Below are 19,398 nucleotides of genomic sequence, written 5' to 3' on the forward strand. Positions count from 1 at the left end.
GGCACCGTATCTGGAAATCAAGAAGCAGATGGATAAACAAGACCCCCTTGCTCATCCCTTACTGCAATGGTATAAAATTTAGTTTTCCTCTTAATGAAAACAGCATCACTTCCTACTGCCTGCTTTAAGGAAAAAAAAAAAAAAAAAAGCCTATGTTGCAAGACCTGCAATGCTACAGTTCTGCAAGCCTATGAGGCCTGGTGATTTTACAGTCCAAGAGTCCTTAAGGACTCTCACTTTAATTAAAATTTGGACATCACAAGGGGAAGAAAGTGCTGTCATGTGCACTGCAGGGATATATGGTGCAGTCGACAGCAGTTTGTTATCTATCATTTTAAAAACTTTGATTGGTTAGATTACATGGTGAAGCCATTTTGGCTCGTTTAATTTTCTAGTGTGATAAAACTAATTTTCATCTAATTTTCTGTGTGATAAAACTGTTTCAAACACTTACTGAAAATCTCTCTATAATGTGTGTTTTGCATAATTTACTCCCTTAACAAAGACAGTGTAAATTTGATAAACTCTGTGGTTGATGACTGCCGATGAGGCACTGTTTCAGAGGAAGTCGGGTAAGGCACACAGCGTTAGTCCAGGCTGACCCTAGAAAAGAAGGGTTAGGCTATAGTTGAGGGGTGGGTTGAGAGCTCCCCTTGCTCTACAACACTTACTTCAAATAATTTGCCCTCTGGTTTCTCATCTGCAAAAAGAAAACAGTAGTATCTACTCACCTACTCACCGTACCTATGGGGGTTTTAGGTGCGTCTCTTTGAAATCACTGACAACTCAAAGACAATGGAATTTACCATGATTATCAGGCAGTAATACAAATGTAAAGATTATAAGAAATTGGTCTGAATGAGTACTTGTTCCATGCTACAGCCAGGAAGTTTTTAAAAAAATATGTAAAGATGGGCAAAGGAGGAAGAGGCCACCTCACGACTCTTAATTACTTGACTTTCACTTAGGCAGAACCTTACAAAACACATTTAATTTAGTCCAGTAAAACCATGACAAAAGTTAGGTTTTAGAAGTCTTTCTCCTTTGTATCTTGTATAATCTATTTTTAAAATTCTGACGAACTGAGTAAAATAACACAGTTTTTATTTTAACTTTTAAAATTCTCATATTAAGTCATATTCAAAATGAAGGTAAAAATTTCAAATATCTAATCTCTTTCTTTTTTTCCCCGAAGTTAGCCTGATTGTTCACTTTTAATTATTTGTGATCATTTCCTTCAGCTTGTTAGTCACTCTTCCTTCAAGGAGGAGAAAATTTACCAACATGTTTTACACTTTTTTTAGTTATTATTCTCTATACTGCAAAGCATAAAACAATTAGTCCTTTCAGATACCTGAGGTTTTGATTTTTTTTCACCTTCATTGTCTACATATGGTGAACAACAGTTTGTATATAAACCATTGTATGTATCAGCACAAATATCCTCAAATATTTAAAGAAAGGAAAACTATCTTCATAAAAACTCATTCTTAGTTAGACAGTGTAGGGAGAAGCAGATGTCTGAATCAGCTTCTAAATTTTGTATTTAGATTACCATTATTTGAAAGCATATTCATAAATGTTCACTTTGCTGACATCTAAGGTTGTAGTTATTAAAAATTATATCTCTTAAGTTTTAAAGAGCTACGTCTGTGTTTTCAGATTAAAGTATCTTGTTTATTATAGCAGCTCTTTAAATTGTTTCAGGAAGCAAAGCAAAATGATGTAATTAAGTAAAATTGTTACTCAATTTAGTTTATGTCACAGCAAAAATAAGTTTTAATCACTTGCCAGCTGAGGGAAAAACACTTTAAATATATGTGGCATATATTTGTGACTGATGGCTTATTTTAATTAATTTCAGGGTTATTTCAAGTAATAGGTCACATATTGTGAAACTGCCAGTTAACAGGGTAAGTTGTTTTTTCACGTATACGTACAGAAATGTGAGGGACACTTACTAGTTGGGAGAACTGACCCCTGTGATTTTTAGGCAGCCTCTCCAGGAGATTGAAGTTAACTCGGGCCAAACCTAATCCTTCAGTTAGAAATGACCACATGCGCCCCAGCTCTAAGTTTCTCCAAGATATCAAATTCAATTTCAGGCTGCTGCCCTGAACTTTTAAGTAAACGAGTCAATGTGAAACCATTTAGTTATTCCACATGTGATAGAGAGGACATTATCTAGAGATTGACCAGAAAGGTAATGTGCTTTGTTTATCATTGTCAGTTTAATGTTGGCACAGCTTTACTTTTCTATATTGGAGAAGATATTGCCTCCAGATAGCTTACTTATCGGCCTAATATGCTTACAAAATAAAGAAAAAGCTAATGGACTCTGATTTCAGTTCTGATCGTCACCTAGGAGCAGTATCGAAAATCTCAGCTCACCCATCTATGAATCTCTAAACTATGAGATTCCTATATATTGGATTCCTGTATAAGTACATATATTCTTAGGTGAAAGGGCAGCGGTTAGAAAATTTTGTTAAGCGACTGATTCAAAAGACTTTGTTTCAATTTTTTCCATGAGCAAAGTGGGAAACTATAATTTGAATGTAGGCAATTTCTAATTCTACAAATATATGTAAATAAAGCATGATGATGATAATTTTTGCAGTTTTAAAATCTTGAACTAACTTTTCTGCTTAGCAAATTCAGATATTTCCCCAGTTGAATAGCTGGTGGATACTTAGGGAATTCAATAATAAAAGTCTCAAAAAGAAATGTAATTAGGAAGGCAGATCTGCTTGAATGTGATTACATGGCATATTCCAAAGCTAAATATAAATGACTTTGGATTGTCTGTCTCCTATTCCTTTTCCATTAGCCTAAAGAATTATCCTTCAAATCAGCAATTCCATGCGATTTATCATTTATGCAGGGTTTTTGTCAAATGAATGCCCTGTTAATATAAACTATTATGGTTTGAAACTAGATAATTCTTAAACCAGTAAAGTTTGAAATTGTCATCAGCCTGATTGTATGTTAAATTTGACATGTTTTCCTGCATCCTTATTTTAAATGGCAGCAACTGAAGTTCATGCACACTCCCCATCAGTTCCTTCTTCTCAGCAGTCCACCAGCCAAAGAATCCAATTTTAGAGCTGCTAAAAAACTCTTCGGAAGCACCTTTGCATTTCAGTGAGTACGGCTTTATGTTTAGGGGTGTGTGTCACCCACTTAGTCTTCCAGAAATGTGTGGGGAGGAAGGCATCCTCTTTTAGTAGTTGGCTGTTAGCACTGGACAGTTCACTACACGGTACTTGACTAGGAAACCCAGAACTCTGAGAAGGCACCATGACTTGTTATATTGAGACCCCCATAAAAAGGTCATTGATTTTTGCTTTTTCCCTCCCCTCCCCTGTGTTTTAGTGGCTCGCACATTGAAAACTGGCACTCCATCCTGAGAAATGGTCTGGTTGTTGCTTCTAATACACGACTGCAGGTAAATTTTCTGCATGCTTTAACAAGACTCATTATTCTTCAGTATTGGAGTTCAGTAAGCAGTCCGTCCTGGTGGTGTTTTCACTTGCAAAAGGGGATGCGTGTATGCTTTAAAAAATTACGTGGATTTTTCTAATAGGCATACGTAATTTTCACAAAATAAGTCAAGCAGAATTGATCTATACACAACATAGGGATGAAAAGAAAAAGAAAACTGAGTTCCCCATGAGAAAATAGTGAAACCACTTTAAACTTAATAGAAAAAAATTAGCACAAAAGAGGTAAAACCTTAACACAAATTCTCTCTGCTACTCCAACTCAAGTTTTTTGAGCACAACCTCAGTGTGACTACTTTAACAGAAGAAAAGGTAAGGCTAAGAATAAGCAAAATGGAGATTGGACACCAAAGAGCCATCGGCTACCTGCTTTTCAGCCCGTAGGGCAGCACATGGGCAGGATACTGTGGGTGTGGTCTTCATCTTTATTTACGCCCTTCATCTCCAGCATCCCACCTCACTCTCATTCAGCTGATTTTCATCTGATGATGTAAGGAGGTCAGGAGATGAAATCCTCAACCCGGTCACCTGTGCGAGATCTCATATTCTGATGACAATTGGGATGACACAACTACATATAAATGTTCATAGATACACATTTAATATAAATGTCCATAAATATAAAATGTCCATAAATACATATTTATTGAATTAATATTTGGTGCATACTAAATACGGTATGAGGGCCCTAGAGCATGGAGATAATAAGAGAGAATTTTAATTGTTCTGAGTAGTAGACCAGTCGAAGAGTTTCAGTTAATGAAACTCTCCGTAACTTGAAAAATTTAGAGGAAGTAAGGAATGGGATGACAGTGCCGTATAATGAAAATCTAAGATATTTTGTTGATATACTAGCAGATGAGTCCTGATCAACCTTCTGTCACATGTGTTTCAGCCACGTTTATTTTCAGTATTTTAGAGTCATTAACATAAAAGCCTACTCCAGGGCTTCCCTGGTGGCGCAGTGGTTAAGAAAATGCCTGCCAATGCAGGAGACAGGTTCCATCACTGGTCCAGGAAAGATCCCACATGCTGCAGAGCAACCAAGCCTGTGAGCCACAACTACTGAGCCCGCACTCTAGAGCCCATGCGCCACAACTACTGAGCCCGCATGCCTAGAGCCCGTGCTCCGCAACAAGAGAAGCCACCGCAATGAGAAGCCCGCGCACCGCAACGAGGAGTAGCCCCTGCTCGCCACAACTAGAGAAAGCCGCGCACAGCAACGAAGACCCAATGCAGCCAAAACTAAATAAATTAATTAAAAAAAAAAAAAAGCCTACTCCAGTACTCGATACTAAGTGACTCTTTGTCATCAGCTGGGTGGAAAATCTTTACTAAGGATTTTTTCTGGCTGTCATTTTCCATATATCAATGCACTCTAAATTTTAAGAACGAGAATATTAGTACTCTTTTCAAATTAGACCTTGAAATCAGAGCTTTATCATTCTATTAAGAGCTAATGTTCCAGCGTAAGACCAATGGTCTTCTTTTGTGAAATATTAACATTTGAAACCATAAACTGACCGTTTCCTTTCCCACCTCCTCTCATTCTAGCTCCACGGTGCAATGTATGGAAGTGGAATCTATCTTAGTCCAATGTCAAGCATATCATTTGGTTACTCAGGTAAGCTTGTATTTCATTTCAACCTCAAATATATTTTTTGTTGTTGTATATTCTAGGCACAATTTTTTATCGAGTGAATGAAGCTTATTTGATGTATTTGTATTAAATTCATTTGGTAAATGTCAGAAGTAAAAACAAAGCTCACGTGTCAAGATGAATTTATAATACTTCCCCTAGCATATGAGATGGAGCATGTTTTGTCAGTTTCAAAATTAATTTTAATTTTGTTTCAATAGTTTCGACATTTGTTCCGTCTACAGTAAACATTGAAAATATAGCATGTACAAAATATTATGTAGAGCACTGAAAAATGTTTACATATTATATTAAAGAAGTTTTAAGCAGTATGGAAAACTTAGGATTAGAAAAACACCCTCAGAACCATCCTACTTATTGACAACTTCTTGTTAATATTTTAGTGAGATTGTTTGAGAAAAATATATTGGAATAAACTGAAACCATGTGCCGAGGAGGAGCCTCATAAATTCGAAATATGGAAAGAACGATTACCAAATTGTTAGCATTCGTAATCCTGAGGTAGTAAAATTCAGGGTGATTTTTTCTTTGTACTTTAAAAATTTTTGGAATATTTCACAATGATCTGTGTGATTTTTTTTCTCAGAACAGAAACTTATTCTGTTTAAATATAAAATAATTATGCCCATTGTAAAGAAATTGAAACTACACAGAATTGTATAAAATAACAAATGAAACATTTTCCTCCTAACAACCTCAGGGTTTGGTGAGTTCCCCTTTAGACTTAAAGGCTTTTATATTTGTATACCTGCATATATAGTTGGTTTTGCTTATGTGCTTGTGTTGTGTGGGGTTACATGATTCCACTAAACAACTTCAGGAGATGTTGTTCACATGGTGCCTGGATGGTAAGTCTTAGGATCCATATATTATAGAAAAGGAGACTTAGAGAGATCTAATAACCAGGAGAACATTGAGCAGGCTTACCTGTCTGATTCTCTTGCTCAAGTTCACACTCTTTCAGCCACAGCAAGTGGTTTCTCAGTGTTCCACCTCGACCTTTCCCAGAGCACATGTCCTAAGAGGACCAGGCGGGCTCTGTATGCCTCTTCTGACCCAGCCTCAAAACTCACGTGGCGCCACTTCCCATGTACAGTATTGGTCAAAGCAGTCACAAGCCCCTCCATATCCAGGAGCTGGGGAATTAGACTCCATCTCCTGATGAAAGAGTGGCACAGTCGCACTGTAGAAAAACATACTGTTGAGAGATATTGTTGCAGTGATCTTTGAAAATACAATATGCCAAAATAAAACTAGGAAAATAAACATCAGAAGAGTAAGATAGTATAGGAAATAAAATCATGTAGTTCAGTGGGAAAGATGATCAGAATCAGCTTAAATCAGACTCTAAATCTTTTTTAAAACAGAACACAGTAAAAAAGTAATATCAAACCATTTTTAATAAATAAATACAATCTCAGCATAGATAAGGACAACACAACACATCATCGAGTCCTGTGATTTTCTTCTTCTTATACGGGTGTACTGACTCCTTAGATGGGTTCATGGAAAGGTTTTTGAGGGATTCAGATGAATGTGAAATTTGTCTGTGTGAATGTTTGTGTGGAGAGAGGGTAGATAGCTTTCATCCAATTCTTTCAGTGTCCTTGATCTGAAAAATAAAAAGGAAGAACCTCTACAGTACGTTGAAGTAGCTTCATACTTGGTTTGGAGGGCTTCAGGTCTACGAGTTAAGAGAGCAGAACCATCTTTCTGCACTAATAGCTTCGCCTGTTCCTCAGCTTGACCACACCCACTTCTGCCCCTTTGCGGGAATGTCTGCCTTGGAAAGTGCCTGCATCCACACCATTTGCAGTTTGGTCCATAGACTTTGCCCCATTTTCATTAAGCCGTTTATTGAAACAGCAGCAAACAAATAGGCTTCTCAACTTCAGGATAGTAGATGAGCATTTTTAAATACACTATAGCTACAAATCTACCTATTCTAAAACAGACAGGAATTTTAATTCTGTTTTGTCTGAAATACTTCACAGTAAAAAGCCATGGCATTAACAGGTTAAGGTAAGACTTGTGAGTATCATGGACACAAGGACTTAAATAGTTTTCCTTTATTAGGAGGAATAGTAAATTCTACAGGAATTGAGCATGAAGTTAAGTTGCAGTATAAATATATTTTTCTGAAATTGTTTATATTTTTCACCCCTTATCTTCTTCTAGTCACCAGATGGTAAGAATAAAATTTAGGTCCTAAACGCCTTTTAAAATCAAGTTTTAAGAATTTTCTGATTATATCAGTTTTATGCAAGGGAAGGTCCTAGCCTTCTTTTCAATGCAAAGAAAAACAAAGTATATTTTCTACTTTGTAACTTGACCAGGATTTCCAGAACCCACCAACTTTCCACCCTGCTTGCTCAGGGCACAGCAGCTGCTCCTTCAGGAGCCCTTTGTGATGGTCTGTGGCCTGATGCTGTCAAACCTTTGCCTAAAGTGGAACTTTGCAGTGTAGATGGATTGTATTTTGAGCTGCATGATACGGCTTTGTCCCTAAATTATTATTTTGCTGATGTTTTTAGGGATGAACAAGAAGCAGAAGGTGTCAGCCAAGGATGAGCCAGCTTCAAGCAGTAAAAACAGCAACGCATCACAGGTGTTGTAGCTAATCGGGTGACTGCCTCTGATGAGTGAACTCTAGCTCCCTTAGCTGGCAGGACTTCGATAAATACTCAGGCTTTTTAAATCTGCAGAATTATTTTAAGTGGTCGTTACTCCTACAGGAATGAAACTCACCCTAAAATGCCTTTATTCAATAAATATTCAGTAAGTATGTATTGATCTTCTATAAGAGTGCTGGACATCTCCAAGATATGGGGCTACAGTGATCATCAGTGATAGACAAATCCTCTTGGTGCCTGCATTCTACTGAGTGGATATAAATAAACTAAATATATATTTAGATAGAAAGAATGCTAGATGGTGGTAAATCTTACAGAGAAAAAATCAGGGGAAAGGGATGTTGAATGATGTGGGATGCAAGATGGAACTCGAATGAATTTTAAATGGGGTGATCAGGAAAGGATGCTCTGAGAAGGTTCTATTTGAGTAAAGACCTATAGGTGGTGGGTGCACGAGCCATATGGCTCTCTGGGAGAAAGAGCACTCAAGGCATAGAGAAGGGCAAACACAGATCCCTGGTTGTTTCAGAGAAAACAAGCATTCTGGACCAATTAAAATCCATCTGATGAATAATGTGACTTTAGATTATCTTAAAAAGAGTATAGCTAGTCTAGTGTCTGAAAACAAAAACAAACCCCCAGATTTTCTACATGAAATGTTTCTGAAACCTCTGTGGCTTAATGATGCTATAAATATGGGTTTGTTTTGGGTAGTTAGATGATCTAGAATAATTCATTTTAATGTATGAAAAGATTATGCAACTTTAATTTTGTTTCCCTCTAAATAGAGATGCTAGGCTTCTGGTAAAAATAAATTTGAGTTCTAATTCTATGTTGTGAGGCTATTGAACTTTAATTTAGTATTTTTTAATTTGCTTATTTTTGAGAGTAATTTAATTATGATTATGTACAGAAATTAAGTGATATAACAAATATAGATTGACATTAAGAGAGAATTCAAGGATTTTGCTGCTGGTCGAGATAGACCTTTTTTAAACCTCTGGAGCTATCATAGTGACTATTACTTTTTAATGATGATTCTTTTTTTTCACTTGAGTGTCCCATTTTTACTCTAATTTTTAAATTCTTTTGGACTTTAGTCACAGAAAAAAGGACAGCAATCCCAGTTCCTGCAAAGCCGTAACTTAAAATGCATAGCCTTATGTGAAGGTAAGTTGAAAGCTTTACAATTCTCATAGCGTTAATTCTCTCTCTTATCTGTATTTAAAAGTTTAAGTGTGTTTACAAAATGCTCACAATGGACTAGTGAAAGCTTTATTCCTTATGACCATCTCTAAGGGCACAAATGGAAAATACTTACAACAGAGATCATAAAGGTTAAAACCAAAAAGCAGAATTGGCAAGAATTCAACTAGTGCTATATTTTATTCTTGGCAGATATTTCAGAATGGTAATTATCTCTTTCTGATCAAGTATTGCTTTTCTCTTTTGTTAATATACCCCTTCCTCTTTATGTTGGTTTCTGAATGTATAATACCATAAAAAATCTGAAAGATGAACCAAGTGCTGAGTAGATAACCCAGTAGGCCTTTCTCATTCCTACACTGAAATTATTCTTCGATTCTGAACTTAGGACAGAAAATTGATAGGCGATTTGCAAGATCATATACTTTCCTTTGTTCTTGCTTTAAAATCTGACTTTGGCTAAAAGTTCATTTTTTTTTCTTCTTGTGTTGGGAGTTTCGGTAGCCACTGTTTACTGTCTTTCAAGTTTTTCAACGTTTGATGGTTATAGAGGACGCTAAGTTGCTTTCTACATAGTTCCCAAGTCAGGACCTATTTGCCACCATAACACAAAAGTGATTTCCTTCCTATTGTTATGCTAATCGTGTTCCAGACATAAAATTGTTACTTGGCATTTCACTGTTTTTATTTACATTTCTTGATAGCTTAATAAGGTGAAAGAAACATTTTCCATATGTTAATTTGTGCATGCACTTTTGCTTTTAGATTTCTAAGAGAAGGGATACAGTAACTTAGAATAAATAGTTCTTTAATTTTCTCTTCCATTTACAGTGATCACCTCACCTGACCTGCACAAACATGGAGAGATATGGGTTGTCCCAAATACTGATCATGTCTGCACACGGTTCTTTTTTGTGTAAGTGTAAAAACTTAAAATCCTATGTTATTGTCTTCTCCATAAGTGAGGTGGTAGTGACTACATTATTCTTTGGTCACTTTAGCTGCCAAAATATAGCAGACAGGTATTTTCTCATCAACTCAATGTTTTTGTTTTATTTTACTAAGCTGTGAAAAACGGGGGTGTTTAAATGCTATTAACTTAGAAGAATTGAAGAAAAACATGGTCTCTTTAACCACTATCTGTGTGTATGTATGTATACATGTGTATAGAAGTGTATATATACATACGTACAGATCTTATATGTATCTAGATAGATATATACACACACATAAATATACACATATATTATTTATAGATTTAAAAAAATATTAGACCTGGGAATGAGGAAAACAATAATGAGAAGGTCTTCTTCCTATAAAAAGTTGATCTGCATTCCATATGATAGAGGCTGGCAATGCAGGGCATGTTAATGTGGGTTTTTTGACACAGCTATAGCATAAGAGCTGCATCAAAATACAAGAGTGGTATTTTTCTTCCCTAAGTAAATGAGTGCAGTAGATCTGTCTGATTTTTACCCACCTTGCTTAACTCTCAACTTTCTCCCATGCCTGAGCCTTCCTCATCCACGGTCCTGTCACAGAAAGGACCTCAAGGAAGAGTTGAGTATATCTGTTTTGTACGTTTATGTAACTTTCTAAAAAGAAGCTGGAAAAATGCACTGACTTGTTTTATAAGCCATGTCAAAATGATTGTATCATGATTACTTCGATATATAGCATAGCTGGAGCATGCTACATCTGCAGTATTTGATCTATTAGCTTATTGACTGACGGTTCACAATGAAAATTTTATGAACTGCCTGGTTTTCTTTTGGTTGGTCTGAAAAGTGTGATTTTTCTTATGATCCAGATTTATATATTATGTATTTATCTATCTTTTGTGTTTATGTTACATATCAATATATAGATTACATAGTATGAGACATATACATACCTATAGATATCATTCTTAGTGGCAAGACAGCAATAAGTATAGTAAAAAGAACCCTGCTGCTGCTTTTGATCAGACAGTTTGTGTCTAGGCTCACCAGTTATTAGTGAGGTGACATTGGCCAAGCTGCATAACCTCTCTAAGCTTCCTCAGTAGACGCAATATAACATCATCAATAGATACAGCAGAACAATATACCGGTATCAGTTAGAATCCCAACAGGAAACCACTGGCCCCTAAGAAACGAGATAATTTCTATCATTCACAGTTAGATCACTTGCAAAAGTGTGATTATAGGGAAATCATAGGTCTAGGACAATAACCTGGATCTAGTAGCACCAGAGCTATTATACATCCTCAGGTCCAAAAAGATAAGAATAGGAAGCAGTTATCAGAACCTGGTAGGAGAGCCATTTCTAGTTCATCAGCTTTGACAGGAGTCATGGCCTTCAGTTCAGGGACGTAGGTAGCCCAAGGTGACCTTGTGGGGCTGGAACCAAGCAAAACCTTGACCTCGCCCTCCCCATTGGCCAAACTCTACCAGAAACTAGAGGGCAAGGGAGCATATCGACCAAGTCCATAGAAGTCACCCTTCTGGGGCAGAAGGCAAGGTAGAGAAGTGTACAACCACGGCTCTGGAGGCTCCCAAGATAGCTGTCTGCTTTTCAAGGTTATGATTCAGATTAAGGTATAGCACAGTGCAGGTCTCCACTGAAAGGCACTCATTGAATATTTTTTCCCTTCTTCTTTCTTGCTCATCTTGACTCTTACCCATTGTTAGAAGGTCGGCCTTCCAAAAGACACCTCCAATCACAAAGTTATTTCATTGTGTGAGCTGGAGATTTTCATGGAAAAGTAACTCCAGAGGCCTTTCCTTAGCTTGTCGTTAATCAGCTAATCTGCTCCTTTTAGCATCTTGCTAAAATTCATAGTTGTTGAGCTAAATAACATTAGACATGGAAGTAGGCAGTAAACATTTCTCGTGTTACCTCTTGGCAGTTTTACATAAATTATATGTAAACTAAATCAGTGGAGGTATATGTGTGGGTGTGTGTATGTTGACTGGAGAGAAGGATTTCTATATTTCATAAGAAAAAAGTGAGGAAAGACCATCTGAAGAAAAGAGAAGAAAAAGCCTTCAGTACACTCAGATACTTTCCAAATAATGCAAAGGAAAACATTCTATTAAGGTAATGATTTTCATTCCTTTATAAACACAAATGAGACTTCATTCTTTTTTCCTGCTCCCTCAGGAGAGAAGGAACTAATTAAGGAAAATTGATAAGATTCAAAACACATGAAAAGGAGAATCCATTCACTAATGTACATTCCAATTACAACCATCAGTTTTCCTTCTTTATAAAAGATATAATCACAGAGTTCTGCTAGTGATGTGCCTGCCTGGTGAATGGCACTATCTAGGAAAAGAATAAATTGAGGAGAAAGAAGTGAGTTATCAAATATACCATAATCAGACAGAAACTCAATTTCTATTCTTATTTCATCCTTTCTTTTTTTTAACACATTATGTGATCTCTAAAGTTAGATGCTTTGCCTGATGACTAGGATATAAATTGGTGAGGCCTCCGTTTTATCTGTTACTAACTGAAAATATTAAAAATTATATAAATTCTATGCTAATCTGATTTCCAGAGTGGAGATAATAAAATGTATAAAATTAAATAAATAAATAAAACAGTCATCTAATATCCTAATCACATTCTTCCCAATAAGTAAACAATAACAGAGAATGAGAGAAAAATGGGGGAAACTTTAGAACAGGGTATCAGAAAAAATTAAAAGTAAAATTTAAAGGAAGGTATCTGTTAGGAAAAAAATAAGAGAATAAGAAGTTTGAAAAAAATTTGTTGGAAGACTCCAAAAACGAATAAACTTAATCAAAGATAAGTGCTTCAGGCAAAAGGTAATAATTCAGATGTTAAGAACAGATTCCAGACGGTTCTGAGGGTCTAGGAATTGTTGCTAGAACTTGATTTCGTTACTGACCTTGAGACACGTGTACAAAGACATTAAGGTCAATATGTAGAAATAAGGCAGCTATTTTAAAAAGGGCCAGAAGTTTCACGGGGGTAATGACGTATGGTGCTCCAGTCATATACAACAAAAATGTTATGAAATGGGGATTTTAAAGCTAGAGAGGAAAACTTATTATTGGTATTTTCCAGAAATAGGAATAAATAATAAAATCCAAGAGAAGGTAATTGATGATTTGGCAGGTTTTCAGATTAGGTGTATCTAGTGCCATGGGCACCCCATGTTACACTGCCCCCACCACTGCCATAGTGTAAACTCATAGAGATAGGAGTGTGTCTTCTCCCTCAACTGTCTGGGACCAAGGAAAGGTTAAGAACCGCCAGGTTTTTGTATCTTGCTTATTATCTGGTGTTACAACCTACATGTTTGATGCTTTAGTGGTTCTCTGATTTAGAGCAGGCAGATCTGCAAATGAATCGTTTCCATAGTTTCTCTATTACGTCGATTTAAGGTATATATTTCTCAAAATATTTCAAGAAGTTCAGAAATTTAGGAGGAAGAAGGACCAAATAAAACAAGACTATCTGCAGAAAAGTGATGCAGGGTATTTTCAGTTCTTGCGTCAAGCAGATGTCGGTGCTAAATAAATTTCAGGAATTCCTATCTAAAGTCTATTCTATCTTTTAAGATCTAGCTCAAATACCACCTCTTCTATGAAGCTCCTAATCAAAATTTATCTCTCTTCCTGGTATTCCTACAACTCAGTGCAGAACTTCAATTTAAAATTCAGCTTATTCATTGTATCTGACTCTTCCACAAGACTGTGAACTCCTAAAAGGCAGACTCCTACTCTTGTGTTTTTACTGTCCTGCGTGCCCTGCATCACCTTGCACGGTACCTGATGTACAGCTGCTTGTCAGCAAATTTTTAACGAATGAACAGAAGAAGGCCAAAAGGAAAATATTTTGGAATATGTATTGTTTTAATTTTAGGTCAAAGTTTGAAATATATCTAAAAAGGTAGCTACAGGAAAAATTTATAAAATAATTGTATCATGGCTGTTACATGAAATAAGAGATACTTTGCATCATGATTTTGCAAAAGATACACAGTGTTTGAATGGGAACATAGCAAGGAGACAGCTTATTTATGAAGTTAAAAGATAGGACATTCAGTCATGGCTCAGTGACATAAATTGTGTGACATCGAGCTGATATGATCTGGGAGCTTTGCTTTATCCCAAGTCTATAATGAATCCAATTTCTCTGTCTCTAACCCAGATCTCTTTCCAAGATTGAAACTGCCACATCACTCCCCTGCTTAAAAGTCTTTGATAGCTGCTTACTACTTATAAGATGAAGTCCAGTCTCCTTTACAAAGGGAACCAGCTGATTCCTTGGTGCTTTGTTCTTCCTTCAATACCACTGTGTTGAAGGTGGAGGAGATCCAGTCTCCAGCTGCATGGCCCACCACTTTTCGTTGCCCACTGTTTCTCACCCCATGATGTTAATGCTGCACAACCTGAACTGTGTGCTGGGATTTCCACACTCCATGCTTTTGCTCTTTCCTTTCTCCATTCATCTTGAATTCTCTCTTCCATCTTCTTCCCTCATATTGTTTATCTAATTCCCACTCCTCTTTTAAATCTTCATGTATGTCTTCCCTCCTCCCAGAAACTTCCCTTGATGCCTTTGTGCTGCTCCCTTTTGTTACTATGTAATACCCTGGGCATGTGTTTATTACTGGATTGTTCTTTTTTAGGTACTGTCTTCTCCATTAACTCTGTATACCTCTTGAGGTCAGGGACTATACAGCTCATTTGTGTTTGCGTACCTAGCACAGTGCTTGGCAGATACGTAGGAATGAATGAAATGCCCATTTTAGAACTGCTTGCTGGATATTTTGTCCCCCAAAGTCTACTAATACCTTAAAATCATTATGTACAAAGTGGAACCCATTATTGCTATAGTTTTCAATTCCTTCTTCCATGCTCACTAGTCATCAGTTCCCAATTACATCTTTTCACAGTTTTCTTCTATGTTTTCTTCACAAAGGTGTGAAGAAAACTGCACCACACAAAGTAAGATTGTTCTTTCCCAAGTCACAATGTCAAATTCATTTCACATGTGCAGTTTTCTTCACACCTTTGTTTCAGTGTGTATCGTTCTCTCCCCTAGAGTACACCAAAAGGTTACTAGTTATTTTCCATGCTTCTGCTTTCTTCATTGCTCCTAATCTGTTTTTTAAAATGCCAGATTTTTTAAACATTGCCATCCTTACACCAGTGATACCTGTTCAATGTACAGAAACTGAAATCAAAGGTAAGCAAAAAGAGAGACAATCACCCATCATATTCCCACTTAGAGTTAGCTATGGTTAATAAGATCATACAATTTATACCACATTATTTTTCCAGAAAGAGAGTTTGATTATTCCTTGCTCATACAGGCTGATAGTTATTAACAAATAAAAACATGGCATTTGGGCTTCCCTGGTGGCGCAGTGGTTGAGGGTCCGCCTGCTGATGCAGGGGACATGGGTTCGTGTCCCGGTCCGGGAAGATCCCACATGCCACGGAGCGGCTGGGCCCGTGAGCCGTGGCCGCTGAGCCTGCGCATCCGGAGCCTGTGCTCCGCAACGGGAGAGGCCACAACAGGGAGAGGCCCGCGTACTGCAAAAAAAAACATGGCATTCTGCAATATAGTGCCCATCTGACTTGACTTCAGTTACGCATACAAACCACTGATTGAATAAAATTATTATCCAAGCTGTTTCTTGAAAAAAACTTGAAATTCTTTTCCCCGCTAATGTGCCTTTGCTCGGTCAGTAGGAATGGTTGGCTTTCTCACCAGCTCAGCCTTTAGCCAATCTTTCCAGACTTAACTGTATGGTCTTTTCCGTGGGGCCTCTCCCGGTGTCCCACTCAGACAGGATCTGTCTTTACTGTCAGTTCTGCTTGCCCTTTCTTTGTATCACCCAGGCTGCCTTGTCCTCCAGTTATTTGCATAACTCTGTTACCTCCCCTAGTAAAATGCAAATTCTGTCCGTGTTTGGGAATCTTGCATCTCGTGCAGAAACATGTAATACATATTGAATGAAAGCAATGACAAAAGACTGAATGTTCTAACTTAATAGACAGATTTATACAGGGCTCTGAAGCAGACAGTACACTACAGCATCAGATTTCCTACAAGAACTTTGGAGAAGTGCTGGATATCATTCAGTTCACATTGAATTTCTCCTCTCTGTGACTAATGAAAAACAGTGCTATCATTTCTGGCTTCCAGATTTAGGGAGTCAGAAAACAAGTGTAGGGCTTCCCTGGTGGCGCAGTGGTTGAGAGTCCGCCTGCCGATGCAGGGGACACGGGTTCGTGCTCCGGTCCAGGAAGATCCCACATGCTGCGGAGCAGCTAGGCCCGTGAGCCGTGGCCGCTGAGCCTGCGCGTCCGGAGCCTGTGCTCCGCAATGGGAGAGGCCACAACAGTGAGAGGCCCGCGTACCGCAAAAAAAAAAAAAAAAAAGAAAAGAAAACAAATGTATGTGAACCAATCTTAAAACTGTCACAGAGCTGCTACAATCAGTTTGAAAATAAAGGTTGTCAATACATTTAAGTTTTTGTCCATGAAATTTCCTAACATACCCAAGAGAGTTCCAGATAGCCAGATTCCATCTATTGTCTCATAGCTATTAAAGCAAATTGGTTTATTATTTATTAAAATTTAAGTTATCTTTTTATACTCCTAGGAACATAAGTAATTTTTGTCTTCTTTTAGGTGGTTTCATTTTTCCTTCTGTAGAAAACCCCAGTCAAGTGTATCATTTCCCTATTGATATCATTCTTGCTGTAATTCTTTCTTTTTTTTAATTTTGTTGCTGCCAGGACGTAAGTGAACTTCAGTGTTATATTAACAACTTAGTGTTTGTCTGCAATACTGATAAATAGCTGCAAAATAATCTGTATGCTATATTGTAATAAATGTCTTAATGCCACTAGTAATTCATTTATCTAAGCCCTGCTGGTTGACCAATTCAAATGGTAGTTGGTTTTACCTTTATTATTATATATGCTTCATAATTTAAGACACCTGAATGCCTTTGACTGATTTTATCCTTCAGCCCGCAGCTGTTTTGTTTCCTTATGGGCTTCATAGACAATGGAAAAATCAGCATTTTTCTTAATACTTTCAATCTCATTCTCTCACTCCTGCTCTCTATTCTCTCCTCCTCCTGTGTTCTTTCTATAAATTATTATAGTTTATTTAAAGAATGTGAGTCTCATCTCCTCTCCATTAACTTCAAATGCTTTTTAAGTGTCAATGAATGTGTAATACTTGGATATAGCAAACGCTTCCGTTTGACTGGGAAGCAGAGTGAGGGAGGAGTGACGGGTCATGACTAGAGAAGAAGTTCAGGTTTGGATTATGAAGGACCCAGGTGTGCCATGCCAGTGACATTGGATCTTGTTCTGCAAGTGAAGCGAAGGCCATTTGCATCACTCTAGCAGGGCAGAGAATAGTCTTGTAGGAGGGATGGGGGGGATAAGTGTAGAGAGAGAAAGATCAGTTATAATGTCATTACAATAGTCTGGGTCAGCGTTTCTCACTACAGAAAGAAATGAATTTGACATTGTGACTTGGGAAAGAACAATCTTACTTTGTGTGGTGCAGTCAATACTCTCTGTCCTACTTTATTCTAATTTCATTGGAAAATGCTAGCCTGGACAACCTAGTTTCAAAGCCTGCTAACTGTACACAACCTGCCACTTGAAAATCACCCGTTTAGATGAATGATAATGAATGCCTAAACGAAGGTGATGGTATTACATGGAGAGAAGATGCAAGTGGGAATAACTAGGGAAATGGAAGCAACATAACTTGATGATGTATTGGATTTGGGCACGTGGAATAACCAAGAATGACTGAAGTTTTCATGTTGGTGGGGTGGGTAGATGATGGTAGTTCAAACAGATATTGACAGAGTAGAAAAGAGCAGTCAGTTTTGTATTAAGAAGTTAAGTTCAACTTTGAATATACCACCTCTGTGATTTCTGTAGGAAATTTATAGTTAGGGAAAGATGTAAGGACTGGAGATACAGTTTTAGGAATCAGCATGTGGGTGATAGTTACAACAATGGGACAGACTAAAGTAAAGTGAGTTTGCATATCATAAAAAGAGGGAACACTGAGGAGGGAATTGTGGATAAAACCAGCATTGAAATGGGAGGCCAGGGGAGAGAATGCAATGAAAGAGACTGAGAATTAATAATCAAAGGGCCAACTAGGGAGGGAAGAGATGATATAGCTTTAAGAAAAAGAGCAGTCAGCTGTATTACATGCTGCAGACATAGCAGATACAGTCTCTGGAATTTATCAGCTAGGAGGCCATGGGCAACCATTGTCAGTACTTTTCAGTAGGGTAGTAGGATCTGAAGAATGATTGCAGTGGGTTGAGGACAAATGAGAAGTTGTAATGTATTACAGGCAAACCTTAATCAAGGTCAACTTTAAGTTGAAAAGAACAGAGATGGTAATATGTAGGCTGGTATCTATTAAGCTGAAAATATCTTATATAAACAGCTATTAGGAAACTTAGGATGGAGATACATGGTAGACTGGTATCAGAAGTTGGGAAGCCATCAAGAACCAAAGCAGTTCTAAGACCTGCCACTCTTCCCGCTTCTCTCAAAGCACTATGGTTTCCTTTGTGTCTGGTTCATTCTCTTTTCGTCAGTCTCTTTTGTTTTCCATAATCTGTATCCTAGAGGAGCTAGGCCAGTTGGTTTGATAAAACACCATTATCTCATGTGGGCCAAGCCTGCAAGCCAGGTTGCTTCCCCAGCCTTGGCTCAGAATTATGGATGGCTTAGCTTACCCTTGGTCCAGTGAGTAGCCTGGATTTATACAAAAGCCAGGCTAACATATATTTTACTTGCCCAATAAAATATATCTGTACACAGTTTGCTACAAAACACCCAATTAGATCTAGGTCTAAAGCATTTCACTTACACATTCTCTAGTTTGTAACAGAGCACTTATTGTTTGAACTCCTGAGAAAATAATTACAACTGGGCTTTGTACCACATATCCCATTCTTTTTTTTACAATAATGTCTCACCATTGGGTGCCTTATGTATACGTATGTGTGTGTGTATTTGCACGGTAAAAATTAACCAAGTAGGCAAACTTGGGTCCCTTCTTAGGAGTTTAAACTCGATATAGATGCAACCATCACTAGGTTTTTAAGTAGTTGATTAGGTAAGGACCTAAGTTCTCATTGTTATGTGTCATCTATTTCATTTTTCTGTACTGTGCTATTTCAGGAGAATTTAAGCATGGTGAGGAAAAGACAGTGGCACACATTAATCTTTGAGACACTATGCTCACACCCCTGGTTATCTATTTTGAAGTAATTACCACTTCTCTAAAGCTTCTGTCTTGAAGTCATTTTTATGAAGTAAAATTAATTCATCACCTATTCTACTCTGAATATTATCATGGAAGTTTAAAAA

The 19,398-nt window shown here is 37.3% G+C and overlaps 1 protein-coding gene across 5 annotated transcripts in view; it reads left to right on the plus strand.

The window, feature by feature from the left end:
• PARP8 (poly(ADP-ribose) polymerase family member 8) overlaps positions 1-19,398 on the plus strand; it is a 181,482-nt gene that overhangs the window by 153,375 nt on the left and 8,709 nt on the right. For all 5 annotated transcript variants that reach the window (XM_024740348.1, XM_024740347.1, XM_024740350.1 and 2 more), the window contains 8 exons: positions 2-69; positions 1,865-1,913; positions 3,032-3,144; positions 3,376-3,448; positions 5,058-5,127; positions 7,698-7,771; positions 8,897-8,966; positions 9,834-9,918. In XM_024740348.1, coding sequence (XP_024596116.1) covers positions 2-69; positions 1,865-1,913; positions 3,032-3,144; positions 3,376-3,448; positions 5,058-5,127; positions 7,698-7,771; positions 8,897-8,966; positions 9,834-9,918 — 602 coding nt within the window. The remainder of the gene's footprint in view (position 1; positions 70-1,864; positions 1,914-3,031; positions 3,145-3,375; positions 3,449-5,057; positions 5,128-7,697; positions 7,772-8,896; positions 8,967-9,833; positions 9,919-19,398) is intronic.

The sequence above is a fragment of the Neophocaena asiaeorientalis genome, unplaced genomic scaffold (genome assembly GCF_003031525.2).
Source record: "Neophocaena asiaeorientalis asiaeorientalis breed wild unplaced genomic scaffold, Neophocaena_asiaeorientalis_V1.1 scaffold57, whole genome shotgun sequence".
In the NCBI taxonomy this organism is placed as follows: domain Eukaryota; kingdom Metazoa; phylum Chordata; class Mammalia; order Artiodactyla; family Phocoenidae; genus Neophocaena; species Neophocaena asiaeorientalis.